At 35.1% G+C, this 17,120-nt stretch overlaps 1 protein-coding gene across 1 annotated transcript; it reads right to left on the bottom strand.

The window, feature by feature from the left end:
- Positions 1–5,510: 5,510 nt before the first annotated feature.
- LOC136030705 (uncharacterized) lies at positions 5,511–15,886 on the bottom strand. Its single transcript, XM_065709775.1, has 3 exons — positions 15,695–15,886; positions 12,339–12,473; positions 5,511–6,278 (listed from the first exon to the last, which is right to left on the bottom strand). The coding sequence occupies exons 1-3, from the start codon at positions 15,884–15,886 to the stop codon at positions 5,511–5,513; spliced, it is 1,095 nt and encodes a 364-aa protein (XP_065565847.1).
- Positions 15,887–17,120: the final 1,234 nt, after the last annotated feature.

Here is a 17,120-nt window from a genome sequence, read left to right as displayed (position 1 = left end):
CTCCGTGGGAAGTTCATTCCACATAAAATAATAACCCTATTCCATGTAAAACCTTATCCCCCACTTACGTAAAATTTCTTGCGGATGGTTTAGCCTAAAAAATTGTATTTAGCAAACTTTGATTTTAAATAGCCTTAAATTTCTAATCGTTTTTTAGGTCACTCTAGAAATCTCCTTTCTCTTTATGTCACTCTGGAAATCTCTGGAAATTTTCCGCTAAAAATTTTCCCGAATCATTCCCCCACAACATATGCACTTGTAAAATTGAGTTGACAAAGCGAAAGTAAGGCAAATAAATTTTTTTTTTGCTCCCCATGGAATACTCTTTCCGTGGAAACTAACCCCCGAGCACAAAATATCCCCTTCGAAAATGTGTGAATAAATCTCAATAATAAATATTATACACAGGCAATGGGCAAATTTCGTATCTTAAAGCCATTTCCCATGGGCTCTGGGGGTCTTGCTACTTTTAAAGGTATAATCTTTTTTCTACTAAGTTGAAAAAAAATCTAAAAATTCTGAGCAAACTACCCTGAGAAAAAAAAATCATGGGATTTGGGGTAGTTGCCCTCCAATTGTTTAATGACTCAAAAACGGCATTAGAAGTTTTAGTTTACTTTCAAATGGACCCTCTTCAGATCTTCTACAACCATTTGTTGAATACGATCATCCCTAGGTAATACAAACAGGATAAAAAAAATAACCACGAATTCTTGATCGTTCTTCTGGCAAATAATCCAAAATCCCACATGTCAAACAGTACGTGGTAACGAACTGTAGTAAAGAGCGACCAGGCTCAATAGCAACCGAAACTCTAAAAACAGAATTTTGATAACAATAGTTACATCAAAAGATTTACATTTTAATATGGATTATAAATATATAAGTTTCATCAAATTTAGTCTTACCCATCACAAGTTACGAGCCTGAGAAAATTTGGCTTCTTTAAGAAAATAGAATCATGGAATCCTATTTTCCCTAAAAATCATAGAATCTTAGCAAAAATCACACCATCAGATTTATTGCATCAGAAAACCCTATTGTAGAAGTTTCAAGCTCCTATATACAAAAATGTGGAATTTTGTATTTTTTTTGCCAGAAGGGTGATCGTATTGACCCAGTAGTCCGAGAAAGTCGCGTGAGGGCTCATTCTAACGGAAATTAAAAGCTCTAGTAATTTCTACTCTTTTTCTGCTCTTTTTAAATTACGAAGTAATTTCTGCTCTTTTTAAGTTTTAATGTCGCTCCTTACTTTCAGTTTTAAAAAAACTCGTTTTTTTGTTTAACTTTTGAACGTTTTTGAATTAATGCATGTTTTGATTTTGGCTTCCCGCAGATGAATAATTAAAACAAAATTTGCATATTTTTTTTTTTGGCTAAATGGCTTTCTGATAGTTTTGATCGAAAAATTTTGAGAAAAAAGGAGGGGGGAAGAGGCCTAGTTGCCCTCTAATTTTTGGTTACTTAGGAAAGCAACTCGAACTTTTAATTTTTTACGAACGTTTTTATTAGTAAAATATATACGTAACTTACGAATTAGCTTTTGTAACGAACTTCTGTATTCGTATATTTTTAATATGTATATGAAGGGGCTTACCCCCTTGTCAGTACCTCGCTCTTTACACTAAAGCTTAAATTTTGTCCCAATTCCTTAATAATGACCCCTGAATCACAAAGGTCGTAGAATAAGTAGTTGAAATTACTAAAAATACTTTAGCGTAAAGAGCTAGGTATTAGGAGGAGGTGAACCCCTCATATGCGTAATAATTTCCGTTGGTTTTAAGCTTTAATGCTACACCTTACTTCCAGTTGTAAAAACTTTTTTCATTTTTTTTTTTTATAATGCTAGAAAATCCTGCACTCCGTTCATGGAAATTTTCTTCCCCCATGACATATTCCTCAAAGGAAAGATCCTCCAACATAGCCCCCCCTCAACCCCCCCCCCCCAATAAAAAAATCCCACTGAAAACGTCTGCACACTTTCCAATGACCATTACTATGTGTAAGCACTGGTCAAAGTTTGTAATTTGTAGCCCCTCCCACGGGGACTGTGGGGGAGTAAGTCGTCACCAAAGACATAGTTAGAAGGTTTTTCAACTATGTTGAATAAAATGACTATCTCAGAATTTTGATTCGGTGACTTTGGGAAAACAATTAGTGTGGGAGGGGCCTAGGTGCCCCTCCAATTTTTTGGTCACTTAAAAAGGACACTAGAACTTTTCATTTCCGTTAGAATGAGCCCCCTGGCAAAATTCTAGGACCACTGGGTCGACACGATTACCCCTGGGAAAAAAAAATAAATAAACACGCATCCGTGATCTGCCTTCTGGCAAAATTACAAAATTCCACATTTTTGTAGATAGGAGCTTGAAACTTCTACAGTAAGGTTCTCTGATACGCTGAATATGATGGTGTGATTTTTGTTAAGATTCTATGACTTTTAGGGGGTGTTTCTCCCTATTTTCTAAAATAAAGCAAATTTTCTCAGGCTCTTAACTTTTGATGAGTAAGACTAAACTTGATGTAGCCTGTATATTTAAAATCAGCATTAAAATGCGATTCTTTTGATGTAGATGCATTTTTTTGTATTTTGGAATTTTGTATTTTTTGCCAGAAGGGTGATCATTTGACCCAGTGGTCCTAGAATGTCACGTGAGGGCTCATTCTAACAGAAATTAAAAGCTCTAGTAATTTCTGCTCTTTTTCTGCTCTTTTTAAATTACGAAGAATTTCTAGTGCCTTTTGAAATTAAAAGCTCTAGTGCCCTTTTTAAGTGACCAAAAAAATTGGAGGACACCGAGGCCCGATCCCGCTCTCATATTTTTCCCCAAGTCACCGGAAAAAATTCCAAGATAGCCATTTTATTATTAGGCCAGATAGGCTTGAATAACCTAACCTGAATAACCATAAATTAAATGTACATACATATTATACTGACTCACAAGCACATTATGTACTCGGTGATTCCTTTTTACCTCTAATACTATAAATAAAATTTGGAAAACTTTACGCTAAAACCTTTATATTATATGGTATAAGTTTGAAAAATTATCAAGTATTGTCAAACGCTAAATGCTATTGACACTTTCTTTGTCGGCACTAGCGGTGGTTTTCACTTTTACAAGTTATTCATATGTTTCGGTTTGTCTGATAGAAAATAAAGAGTGAAACTAAAACTTAAAATAATCATTTTGCCCGAAAAAATTCAAAATTAACCAAAAGAACGACACCTAATATAGGCAGAAAGAGTCATTTAGAAATTAAATAACAAGCGACATTAAACTTAAAACGAACAGAAATTACTCCGTATATGAAATGGGTTGTCCCCTCCTCAACGCCTCACTCTTTACGCTAGTTTACTAACTTTACGCGGAGTTTACTAACCTCCTGGCGTTAACTGCTCAGATGCTCTTCTTAGTCCAAGTCACCCAACAAACACTACGCTGGTATGGATATCTCCTTGCAAGCCCCCCGACACTCCCGCACGAACGATTTTTGACTTTGATCTCCTAATGTACGGCGGGAAACGCCCAAGAGGTCGTCCCCCAACCAGATGAAAGGACACGACAGGTGCCTTCTTAACCATGGCAAATATTCAGGAGGACTTCCACATCTTTGCAAGAGACCGGTCTAAATGGAAGCGCCACGTAACATCACTCTCGACGCTAGAAGCATTTCGGCAGGAGCGTTAAGTCAAGTAAGTCAAGGTCTCCTCAGTTCTACAAGAAAAATTGTTTCAAATCTGATATAATTTTCTGTCTTAAAACGGTTGATGATAAAGTTTGTCTCAAAGACTATGGGTAGTTTATGAGAGTAAAAATTGGTGCTACTGTAGACAAAAAAAAAGGTCGATGCCATCTTGCGATTTGCAATACTTGGCATTTTTTTCTAAAAATTAGAGTAATTGCTGTAATTCATAAAATAAAGATAGTACTAAGTGTCTGATCTCAGGTCCTAACATGAAATAGAAAACTTGAAAAATTATCAAGTATTGTCAAACGCTAAATGCTATTGACACTTTCTTTGTCGGCACTAGCGGTGGTTTTCACTTTTACAAGTTATTCATATGTTTTGGTTTGTCTGATAGAAAATAAAGAGTGAAACTAAAACTTAAAATAATCATTTTGCCCGAAAAAATTCAAAATTAACCAAAAGAACAACACCTAATATAGGCAGAAAGAGTCATTTAGAAATTAAATAACAAGTGACATTAAACTTAAAACGAACAGAAATTACTCCGTATATGAAATGGGTTGTCCCCTCCTCAACGCCTCACTCTTTACGCTAAAGTTTGACTCTTTGCCACAATTTTACTTTTTAAAACAATTAAAAGCTTTAGTGTAAAAGGCGAGGCGTTGAGGAGGGGACAACCCATTTCATATACGGAGTAATTTCTGTTCGTTTTATGTTTTAATGTCGCTCCTTGCTTACAGTTAAAAAAACTAGTTTTCTTATATTTAATTTCTGAACGTTTTTGAATTAATACATATTTGATTTTGGCCCTCCACACATAAATTATTAAAATGAAATTTGTATATTAATTTCTTTTTGGCTAAATGGCTTTTTCTTAGTTTTGATCAGACGATTTTGAGAAATAAGGGGTGGGGAAGGAGGCCTAGTTACCCTCCAATTTTTCGGTTACATAAAAAGGCTCAATAACTTTTAATTTTTAACGAACGTTTCTATTAGTAAAAAATATACGAAACTTAAGAATTAACTTAAGTAACAAACTTTTATATTCTTACATTTTTATTATATATATAAGGGGGTTTATACCGTCGTTAATGCCTCACTCTTTACACTAAATCGTAAGTTTTGTCTCAATTCTTTAAGAATGACCCCTGAATCAGAAAGGCCGAAGAGTAAATAGTTGAAATTACTAAAAATACTTTAGCATAAAAAGCGAGGTATTCATCTCCTCCTAAATACCTCGCTCTTTATGCTAAAGTATTTTTAGAACCCCTCATATGCGTAATAATCTCTGTGCGTTTTAAGTTTCAATGCTACTCCTTACTGTGGAGTAAGGAGTAGGGAGTAGGAGTAGTGGAGTTACTGTGGAGGGTGTGCCACATTTTCTGCATTGTTTGAAAAATAATCAAAAATTAAATAAGAAATAAATTATTTGCAGCTGAAGGTTAGGAGCAACATTAAATTTCGAAACCAACAGAAGTTCTTCTAATATGAATATGAAGAAAATATAGCTCCCCTCCTCGATTTCGCTTGTTTTGCGTTTTACTGTTGCTGCTTCCTCTCAGTTGAAATTTTTTTTTTTTTTGAATTTAATCAACTGAGGCAAAGATACAGTGATTTCAGACTAAAGCATATTTTAAACATTCCAAGACTTGAGTGAAATGACCTCTTAGTATCAGAAGCCGAAGTTTCTGAAAAGCAGTAAACAAAAATTAACAAGAACTTAACAATGTAATTCAATTTTCAAAATAGAAATAAAAATGTATATATACAGAATCAAGATATAAACTAAATTATTTTTAAATCTGATTTAAAAAGACTCAGTCTTCTTGGTAATCATCATCAAGAATGTCATCTTTGCTTTCATCATGAAGCAGAACATATTCTCTAGAACTAAAGCCAAATTTAAGCACATCTTTTTCCCGTAATTCAACATATCTTTGAGGTTCAATTGGCTTATTATTCACGAAAGTTTCATTGGAAGAGCCCAAATCAATAATATATGGCCTTACGGCTCTTGCCCGTCGTCCATCAGCCTTTTCATAAGGGACGAGACAGTACTGTAAGGCGGCATGCTGTTTTGAACAGGAGGGATGGTCTACTGCGAGGTCACATACTTTTCTGTCCCGGCCAATTAAATAAGCACTTTGTCTATGCATATAAAGAGTTGGCATATTTTCATTATCTATAAACACATAAAATCTCCAGCGTTTTTTTGGAATACGAGCTTCGGGAGGCTCACTATATCTAATGACTACACCACGAAAAGTATTCGTCTCTTCTGCAAGTTTACCAGAAAGAGCAAAATTAGGTTTTTCCTTTTCTTTTGCCGCTTTTTTCTTATCATTCTTTCTTTCGTATTCTTGAGCTTCATTTCCACTATCCCATTTTGTACGTTCAAGACTTAAAGGCTCTTTTTTTATAATAATGCCGCTTGTTATGTCTTGTTGTCTTTCATGACTTTGCCTACTAGAGGGTCTTACGCTATTTCTATTGTATTTACGGTCACCTCTTTCATGTTCCATTTTTCCTCTTTGCTTCTTCTCGACAAGAGATACGACACTTTCTTTCTTCTTTTTTGTATGTTTCTAAAAAAAATAATGGTTAACTAGAAAAAAGGAGAATAAAATACAGAATGTACTATATTGATCATAACTCAGAAATAACTAGATTTCGATCTCGATTCTTTTAAATTTGTCCCACTATGTGTAAAAGATGTTTCTAATAAAATTATAATGCCCAAGCCAAACGATAGTTGACTAGCCGATAAAAAAAAAATTGTGGATGATCTGGGTTCTCCCTTGATTCTAATGTCACACTTTTGTTCAAGAGGCAGAAAACTGAAAAGACATGAATTGGCTTGAAAATTATATATTAACCCTAATTTATTCTTAAGTATATTCTTCAAAAACTGTGTGTTTATATCTTTTGGTAGATTAACCATACAAAAAGTTTCCCCCTTTTCTGATTGTGAAAAATCTACCTTTGATCTCCACTCTGATTGGTCAATCACACAGTCGTGCCTGAAAGTTGAACGTAGCCCAACTTACCAAACTACGCACAGGATATAATTATTGGCATTGTGGTCTGGAGTAGTCTGTTTTTATCCACAATTTTGACTAGACTATGGCTTGGGCACAACTTTCGGTAACAAGAGTTTTAGTAAGACTACATCCTTTCCTTGACTAACGAAGAAGAGTTCACAAGTAAAACAAAGTTCAATCACAATTAAACGAAAGCCCCTGAGCGGGAAAACATGTATTGACACTCTATAAAGGCATAAGAACTTCCCCAAAAAATTTCTGACGAAGAAGATAAATGATATTACAAGACTGAGATATTTTTAGAAGATGAAAGGGTACCTTATAAGACATCTAGACGTATGTTTATACATTGGATGGCTCATACTGTAAATGACTTTTAAATAGTGCGTGTTTCTAGTTTAAAATTATGCTAACAGAAAATTGTAAAAGATTAAGTAAAAACACCTCAAATAAATTAAAAAAGATATGAGGAGAAATACGAAATGTGGCAGAGAAGTAATGAGATTGGCGACATTGCAAGCGATCTGGCAACCTTGCGCTGTTATCCTACAGAGAGCAAGCGAAACACAACCTTTCCATGGTTTAGTTCGAGTTTTTACTCCGCCTGTTAACTATGTGAATTTTGAGACTGCGATTAGCGAAGTTGTGTTTCGTGGTGCGTCGCGCAAAACGGAACATTGGAATTTGGAGTAACGTTGTGCCTGGAGAATCACCAACGGTAACGTTAATAAAGTTAGAACAGTCATATGGGAATCATTCTTCCTCCCAAGCTCAAGTTTTCCGCTGGGATAAAATATTTTTGGAAGGTGGAGAAAATGTTGAATATGAACAACGTTTAGGTGGGCCTTCAACTTCGACTTAGGACGACAACATTGAACGTGTCCTAGTTCCTGTGAGATCAGATTTTCGTTTAACAGTGAAAATATTGAGTGTGCAATTACTTCCAACGGATTTATGATTTTTTTTATAAAGACATCCTTCAAAGGCTCATGGGATCCAGTTGAATGGAAGCTTTGTACAATCCTGTTCCCATCTTGGTCTCAATATGGTTCTCCACACTTTATCAACAAGAGTCGAAATCCTGAACAGGAATCTCAAGCCTATTACCTCCGACTGATTATATATTCATGCCTGCAAAGATTATCCATTCGTCCGAATCCCGTGATACTGCTGTCTCGTTTACTAGGCTATAATTTCCTCCAGGGGTGCCATTCCTCATAGTCACGTCCAGCGCTGTTAACGGTCGCAGCTTTGGTTAGAAAAACTCGTGAAAGTTCCACCCTGATGCCATTATGTGGCCACGCAAGCAGAATTTCCAGTCGGGGATAGGGATGGAGAAATGAATTCATGACGGATCAGAGACCCCAAACCATCTCACGACACCGGAACAGCTCCAATCTTTTATACCCATCCTAATCCTTGTTAGGGCATTCATAAAGATGATAGGTTGGCTGATATTGTGTTTTTTGCCCTCGGTCGAAATTAACGGTCGAATAAAAAGCCACGAACAAAATATCACGCTTTACGCCATGAAGATGATAGGCTGCCAAAAATTGTGCTTTCTAGCCATCAGACAGAATTAATGGTCGAACAGTTTATGCCATAGAAGACAAAAGCTCACGCTTTACGTCATAAACATGATAGGTTGGCGAAAATTGTGTTTTGAACAAAGGGGCTTCGGCACAAAAATGTTTTGCATCGATAGTCCATATATCGAAATTAACAATTGAACGAGAAGCCGGACGTTCAGGAAATTTACCGTAAAATAATTTAGTCAAGTTTTTTTTTTGCCATGGATTTTTCTGTCATTATCTAGACAGTCATGGGATTCATTTTTGTCCTAGTTAAATTATATTAAAAACTGCAAATTTACCCAATTATCTCACATCATGTACCAACTGTACCAACTGTCCTCCTCCGTCCCAATCTATCCAAAGTCTCTTTGTTTACACTCTCCCAGGAAGTTCGTGCCCTATTTGAGGACGACCCGTTTTTCGTTTTACCCTTGACCTTAGGCGAACAATCCCTGGGCAATCTGTCATCCTGCATCCGTAAAACGTCTCCTAGCCATTTCATCCTTTGTCTTATTATAGCCTTAGAAAGCTGGATTGAACCACATTTTTCATACAGCTTACTATTTGAGATTCAGTCAGTCAGTCGGGCACCCATAAAAATTTGTAGGCAATTTCTCTGGAAAACATCTAGCAACCCTTCTTCTGTTTTTGAAGTGCCCATGCCTCAAAACTGTACTTGACCGCTGCCATCACTTTAAGTTCCAATATTATAATCTTGGTTCGCAGACTCATCTTCAAAAACTGCAAGCATGAGAAAATTTGCGTGATTTTCTAAAGGGGAGGCCTCCCTTCCAAAAAAAAGTAAATAACACCTCAATGAAAATCAAACCATCAGTTTCAGCATATTAGAGAACCACTAATTGTTTCAGGTCGCTACCTCCAAAAATGTAGGATTTTATATTTTGTGCCAGGAACAAAATCACAGATGTGTGTTGATTTTTTACTTTGCTGGGGGGGGGGGGCTCCTAGGGGTGATGGTTTTGAACCAATGGTCCAAGAAGATAGACACAGGTTTCGTTCAAATGGAAATTAACAAAGTTCCTGTAACGTATGAAATATCCGGTAATTACGCTTTTGGGGATTTCATCCATCCCCCTCCACAGCTCTCAGAACAATGATTGTAAGTTTGGCTATTAGTTTACTATTTACATATAGTATATGTTACTGAGAGGGTTGTTTGTTTGACTTTTACTTTCCAAAAAGATAAAGGGCATCCAGGTTGGTCTTTCAAAAAAGGTTGAGGGACGTGTTGAACTAAGTCAAAATATATTATTTGTATACGGGCTGTCAAAAGGGCGTAACTCAGGAATGACTGAGCATACTAAAAGATAATATTTGTACACTGCTGCCTCTGCTACAACTTCTAAAAACATAGTGCTACATTAAAAATATTGAACGAAAATTTAAACTAAATCAAAAGACTCTATATACATGCGCATTGTCGCAAGATAGCATCTGAAACTTGGATTTGAGCATTAAGGCCGTGATTAAGTGAACTTGAAAACATCGAGCTTCAAAATTGAAGTTAGGTTAGCCTTCTGTCTTTTAATTCTCTAGAGACCGTTGGTTGTCAAAACTTCAAATAGCACCAATTATCAAGTCTTGTGAGAGGTTTTGATAGACAGCTTCCTTTGGCGAGATAGCTCTATATTTGGCTGCGTCTTGCAAAGCTTGGTTACCGACCAAGGGAGAAGAGAAAATGAGCAAAAGAGCACTATCATTCTCAAGTACAAAATGCCCATGTATATGAAACTGTGACGGTATGCATAGAGGGCATTTTTAAATTTATTTTTTTTCCACTTTTTTTTCCCTAGGGATAGGCTATTTAAAATACCTCAGTTGATTAATTCACTAAACACCAGACTTAGTTGAAAGCTTTCTTCGAGGATTCTCAGAAAACCAAAGTTTTCTTACAAATTAAATTGAAAAAAAAATAACTGAAAGTAAGGAGTGACATTAAAACTTAAAACGAACAGAAATTACTTATATGAAAGGGACTGCTTCCTCGTGAACGCCCCGCTCTTTACGCTAAAGTTTTTTACTGTTTTAAACATAGAGTTAAGAGAAAGAGTCGGACTATAGCGTGAAGAGCGGGGCGTTGATGAGGAAGCAGCCCCTTTCACATATGAAGTAATTTCTCTTCGTTTTATGTTTAAATGTCACTCCTTACTTTAAGTTAAAAAACACTTGTTTTTATTTAATTTAATTTTTGAACGTTTTTGATTCAATGCATGTTTTGATTTATGCTCTCCGCAGATGAATAATTAAAACGAAATTTGCCTATTTATTTTTTTTGGCTAAATGGTTTTCTCATAGTTTTGATCGAACGATTTTGAGAAAAAAAAAGAAGCAGGGATGGAGGTCTAGTTGCCCTCCGAGTTTTTGGTTACTTAAAAAGGCAAATAGAACTTAATTTTTTTTATGAATGTTTTTATTAGTAAAATTATTAGAAAAAATAAATGTTATTAGTTAAAGATATACGCAACTTACAAATTATCTTACATAACGAGCTTCTGTATTCTCATATTTTTATTACATATATGAGGGGGTTCACCCCCTCGTCAGGAGGATCTTTTCTTGGAGGAATATGTCATGGGGGAAGAAAATTTCCATGAACGGAGTGCAGGATTTTCTAGCATTATCAAAAAAAAAAAATGAAAAAAGTTTATACAACTGGAAGTAAGGAGTAGCATTAAAGCTTAAAACGAACAGAAATTATTACGCATATGAGGGGTTCACCTCCTCCTAATACCTAGCTCTTTACGCTAAAGTATTTTTAGTAATTTCAACTACTTATTCTACGACCTTTGTGATTCAGGGGTCATTCTTAAGGAATTGGGACAAAATTTAAGCTTTAGTGTAAAGAGCGAGGTACTGACAAGGGGGTAAGCCCCTTCATATACATAATAAAAATATACGAATACAGAAGTTCGTTACAAAAGCTAATTCGTAAGTTACGTATATCTTTTACTAATAAAAACGTTCGTAAAAAATTAAAAGTTCGAGTTACTTTCCTAAGTAACCAAAAAATTAGAGGGCAACTAGGCCTCTTCCCCCCTCCTTTTTTCTCAAAATTTTTCGATCAAAACTATGAGAAAGCCATTTAGCCAAAAAAAAATATGCAAATTTTGTTTTAATTATTCATCTGCGGGAAGCCAAAATCAAAACATGCATTAATTCAAAAACGTTCAAAAGTTAAACAAAAAAACGAGTTTTTCGATATATATATATATATTCCTGGAATTTCACATAAGGACTCATTCGAACGGAAATTAAAAGTTTTAGTGCTCTTTTTTTCACCAAAGTCACCGGATCAAAACTTTGAGATAGCCATTTTATTTAGCATAGTCAAAATATCTAATAACCATTTCTTTGGGGACAACTTAATCCTCCAAAATCCTTGGTGGAAGGGCTAAAAATTATGATTTTTGCCCATTGTTTACACATGTTATTTTGTCATTGGTAATCATGCAGACATTTTCCGGGGATTTTTTTGGTGGGGGCGGGGGGAGTCGGAGGAATAGGATTACGTCGGAGTCTTTTCCATGGTGGATTTTATCGTGAGAATTTTTCTATGAAGGGCAAAAAACAGTTTTTCTATGAACAGCACAAAATAGATAAAAAACACGCGAATATGATTAACGAACGAAATTCTTGGAATCCTGCAAATTTGAAGATCTTATTCCTAAGTCTTTACGATTCAAAATTCTATGACTTTTAGGGGTTTTTTTCTCCTTTTTTGAAAAATAAGGCCAATTTTCGGAAGCTCTTAACTTTTGATGGTAACACTAAACTTGATGAAACTTATATATTTAAAATCAGCATAAAATCCAAATTATGTTGATCTATGCATTAATATTAAAATTTTGTTTTTGAGTGTTTTGGTTACTATTGAGCCTGTTAGCTCCTTAATATAGCTCGTTACTACGAATTGTTAGAAAAAAAGGAAAATTGAAAATAGACTATGTCAACTTTGTCAACTTTTCTTTGTCAACTCTATAGCATGTTTTTCTTTTTGTAGTATGTGCACCTTTTCTGCGTTTTTGACCTGGCCTTTGCCAATTCTGTCATCTGGAATAATCGTTCCACCCTCGTCCTTATCCCTTGAAAATCTTCTACCTTTTTGCCTCTTCATTTCTGATTTTAAATTTTTAGCCTGAATAACCTAACCTGAATAACCATAAATTAAATGTACATACATATTATACTGACTCACAAGCACATTATGTACTCGGTGATTCCTTTTTACCTCTAATACTATAAATAAATACTATAGACACGGGGGCTAGCAGCCCCCATGTCTTCTCAAGACCAGATAATAATTTGCGGTTTAAACATGGATTGTCAGTTTTATATACAAATAAATTCTGATATTTATTTATTAAAGTCTTAACACTTCCTTATTTGTTAAAGTAAAAACGTGAAAATATTTAAAATGTATTTTGTTTAAGTCTGATTATGTTCTGGTCTGAGAAGGCGTGGAGGTTGTTAGGCCTACTCCTGTGAATTTTTGCCCGTTTCGACTTTAAATCGGTTATTTTTTGTAATATTAGTTAGTATTGAGTTTAATTTATTTATTTATTTGTGGTAGTTTATGCTTAAGAAATTATTCAATTTCTTTTTTACTCATTTTAGCTTAATGGAGCTCTTTACTCTTCTTTGACAAGCTTGCTTTGTGAAAAAAGTTTTTAAAATCCATTTCTGTTTGTTTTTTATTAATATAGCCTTTTTGTGGGTAGAAATATTTAATTATTTTTTTCTTTTAGATTGCATAGTTTTTTTACTTTGAAGATAATTTGTTTTTATTTTGGTTTTATGAAGCCCTTTACTTTAAAAAAACAACATATTTTTTGGATAATTTTTTTTATTAATTTTTACCAAAAAAGTCCTACGTGAATGTCGTAAAGAATTTTATTTTTTGGGGTATGTCGTTGAGGAATTTTAGGTCCCCTGGCCTTCATCTTCCATATTAATCCCTTAAAGAGAGGGAATAATGAGGCCACCATTCTCACCTATTTTTGCCTGGCTGCTCATGAGTCACAAAAACGCATCCAAAGTCGATAATCATAAGCAGCCCAATAGTGCTGCCTAAGTAATGAGCGATGTGTTTTTTTTTTTTTTTTTTTTTTTTTTTTTTTTTTTTTTTTTTTTTTTTTTTTTAGGACCAGGGAACTTCATAAAGAAGGAGCTGTCGTAGAAACTTCGAAAGGGGCTCGTTCAATTGGAAATTTTAAAGACTAGTGCCCCTTTTAATAGTCAAAAGTAATTGGAGAATATCCAACCCCCTCTTTGCGCAAAAGATTGACTTTTTCTTCCAATTCCTTAAGAACTACTTTGAAACTCAAAAGTCATTTAATTAGTATCTGAAGGTTTTTAAAAGTACTAAAAAAATGGAATAAGGGAAGGGGTAGCCCTCCTAATATATGAAATGCTTTTCAGTTATATTAAATTTTAATGCAGCTCATTACGCTCAGTTTATCAAATAAAAAACAGTTTTTTCAAGTGAAAAGAAGCAGCAACAGTCAAAATCAAAACGAACAAAAATTGAGGAGGGGAGGTGTTTCTTCATATATGGAATACTTTCTGTTGGTTTCGAAATTTAATGTTACTCCTTACTTTCAGCTGAAAAAAGCTAGATTTTTTAAAATTTCTGATCGTTTTTCAAACAATGCAGGTAAATGTGGCTTACCCTCCATGAAAAATTCCATACCCTCACAGAACACTCCTCCGTGGGAAGTTCATTCGACATAAAATAATAACCCTATTCCATGTAAAACCTTATCCCCCACTTACGTAAAATTTCTTGTGGATGGTTTAGCCTAAAAAATTGTATTTAGCAAACTTTGATTTTAAATAGCCTTAAATTTCTAATCGTTTTTAGGTCACTCTGGAAATCTCCTTTCTCTTTATGTCACTCTGGAAATTTCCCGCTAAAAATTTTCCCGAATCATTCCCCCACAACATGTGCACTTGTAAAATTGAGTTGACAAAGCGAAAGTAAGGCAAATAAATTTTTTTTGCTCCCCATGGAATACTCTTTCCGCGGAAACTAGCCCCCAAGCACAAAATATCCCCTTCGAAAATGTGTGAATAAATCTCAATAATAAATACCATACACAGGCAATGGGCAAATTTCGTATCTTAAAGCCATTTCCCATGGGCTCTGGGGGTCTTGCTACTTTTAAAGGTATAATTTTTTTTCTACTAATTTGAAAAAAAATCTAAAAATTCTGATCAAACTACCCTGAGAAAAAAAAATCATGGGATTTGGGGTAGTTGCCCTCCAATTGTTTAATGACTTAAAAACGGCATTAGAACTTTTAGTTTACTTTCAAATGGACCCTCTTCAGATCTTCTACAACCATTTGTTGAATACGATCATCCCTAGGTAATACAAACAGGATAAAACAAATAACCACGAATTCTTGATCGTTCTTCTGGCAAATAATCCAAAATCCCACATGTCAAACAGGACGTGGTAACGAACTGTAGTAAAGAGCGACCAGGCTCAATAGCAACCGAAACTCTAAAAACAGAATTTTGATAACAATAGTTACATCAAAAGATTTACATTTTAATATGGATTATAAATATATAAGTTTCATCAAATTTAGTCTTACCCATCACAAGTTACGAGCCTGAGAAAATTTGGCTTATTTAAGAAAATAGAATCATGGAATTCTATTTTCCCTAAAAATCATAGAATCTTAGCAAAAATCACACCATCAGATTTATTGCATCAGAAAACCCTATTGCAGAAGTTTCAAGCTCCTATATACAAAAATGTGGAATTTTGTATTTTTTGCCAGAAGGGTGATCGTTTGACCCAGTGGTCCTAGAAAGTCGCGTGAGGGCTCATTCTAACGGAAATTAAAAGCTCTAGTAATTTCTGCTCTTTTTCTGTTCTTTTTAAATTACGAAGTATTTCTGCTCTTTTTAAGTTTTAATGTCGCTCCTTACTTTCAGTTTTAAAAAAACTCGTTTTTTTGTTTAACTTTTGAACGTTTTTGAATTAATGCATGTTTTGATTTGGCTTCCCGCAGATGAATAATTAAAAGCATATATTCAAATAGCTTACTACAAGACACAGTGATAGAACAGTAATTAGAGCAAGCACTGGGGTCATTACCCCTCTTAGCAAGAGAAAATATACAACAGGACAAAAAACTATCTGGCACTATGGATTGTGTGAAGCACATCTGAAACAATAAATCCAAATGCTTCAACCTATTCAAGACAATAATAAGCAAAAAACTTCAAGCAAAGACCATCACTATTGAGATACAGTTGTTCCGAATCTAGAGATCTATACCTTACAGTTGATATAGGTAGTATTGTTCTTGTGTGTGTTTATATGCCATCTAATTATCGTAATGCTACATCTACACAATCATATGCGTCAGCTTGTGCGTCCCTGTCAAAATTATTGCATAATGTTAAGTCATTAAATAGATCACTTGTCGTATGTGGCGACTTCAACTCACACCTCAAAGATGCTGCTCCACCTTCTACACGGTTGCTTCTTTTTTCAATGCCAGGCATATCTTCATATTTCTTTCTTCTTCTTTCTTTCTTCATATTTTGGCTTCCAGAGTCTAATTTTTCTTATGTTCTTCATTCTGGTTTCACGTCCGATCTTGATTTTGTCGTTTCGAATAACCTAGAGCTCCAGTGTGTCATTGTTGACGAATCTGTTTCTAATGATATATTGGCAAATAACCACTTACACTTAAAGTTTTGTATTAATTTCTTTATTCCACAAATAAGTCAAAAGCCTCAGAGGTTTTGGAACATGCATCGGGATAATTTTGATACACCACTATATCGAAGTGTTTTTGTATTCTATGATGTCTAAGGTTGAAATTCTTTTCACTTTCTTTCTACAACGTTGAATGGCAAAAGACTTGATGTAAAATGCTATCTGTGATTACTCATTCGCTTAAAGTATTCGCCTCGCCTGCAGTACATCTGAGAGAAATGGCACTCGGAAAAAGGGCTGGAGCAGTGACCAGAGCAACAACTTGCAAAGAACCGCCACAAGCTATCGTTTAAGATATGGGTGGATTGTGGTCATCCAGGATCTGGTTTAATTTTCAGGATCCTCAAATCGACTAAAAACGAGTACTGGAATGCTCTACTGATTTTCAAAGGAAGGCAGGCATCTATTCCATCTCATGATATTTGAAATAGTCCGCAGTTACTGTGGGGCAAAGTATTAAAATTCACTTCTTCAGTTAGTTCACCTTCTAGTCCTTTTAATGTAACTTCTTGAGAAAGACAGTTCTCTTCGTTGTTTTCTGATAGCACCCGACCACTTACACGGCTTTTCGGTATATTCTGTTTCACCAACTTTCTCCACTAGATCATACCCGGAATCTTGTTTCTATCACGCCATCGTCAGTTCTCATGCTAATACGTTTCCTTAAGAAATGCAAAGCTCCTGGTTCTGATGGACTACAACTTGTTCATTTAATCTGCGGTACTGCGAAACTAGTTCATGACATGGCGTTACTATCCCAAACTTGTATCACGCAGCAATTCATACTGACTGCAATGTGCGAGGGCATTGTGATTTGTGTCCCAAAACGAGTAAAGACCCTCAATCTTGTCATTTTTATTGTCCGATAGAGGTTTGATCGGCTATTGCAAAACTGTTTGAAAACATTCTTCGCTTAAAAATCTCGAAAAAGGTGTGATCATGGAGATCATCAGTTTGGTTTTCGCGCGGGCCCTGGTGTCGGAAATGCACGGGCAGTTTTCGGGTCTATTTCGAAAAGACAAGAGAGAATGAAGAAACCTTTATATGTTTTTC

The sequence above is a fragment of the Artemia franciscana genome, chromosome 8 (genome assembly GCF_032884065.1).
Source record: "Artemia franciscana chromosome 8, ASM3288406v1, whole genome shotgun sequence".
NCBI classification, from domain to species: domain Eukaryota; kingdom Metazoa; phylum Arthropoda; class Branchiopoda; order Anostraca; family Artemiidae; genus Artemia; species Artemia franciscana.
This window is presented reverse-complemented; position numbering and strand designations above follow the sequence as displayed.

Coding starts and splice junctions, on each gene's coding strand:
- LOC136030705 (XM_065709775.1), bottom strand. CDS start 15,886: ATGAAGAAAGAAAGAAGAAGAAAGAAATATGAAGATATGCCTGGCATT. Junction 12,474..15,694: donor AAGCTGACGCATATGATTGT/GTAGATGTAGCA, acceptor TATTCAGGTTAG/GTTATTCAGGCTAAAAATTT. Junction 6,279..12,338: donor AGGTCAAAAACGCAGAAAAG/GTGCACATACTA, acceptor TATTTTTTTTAG/AAACATACAAAAAAGAAGAA.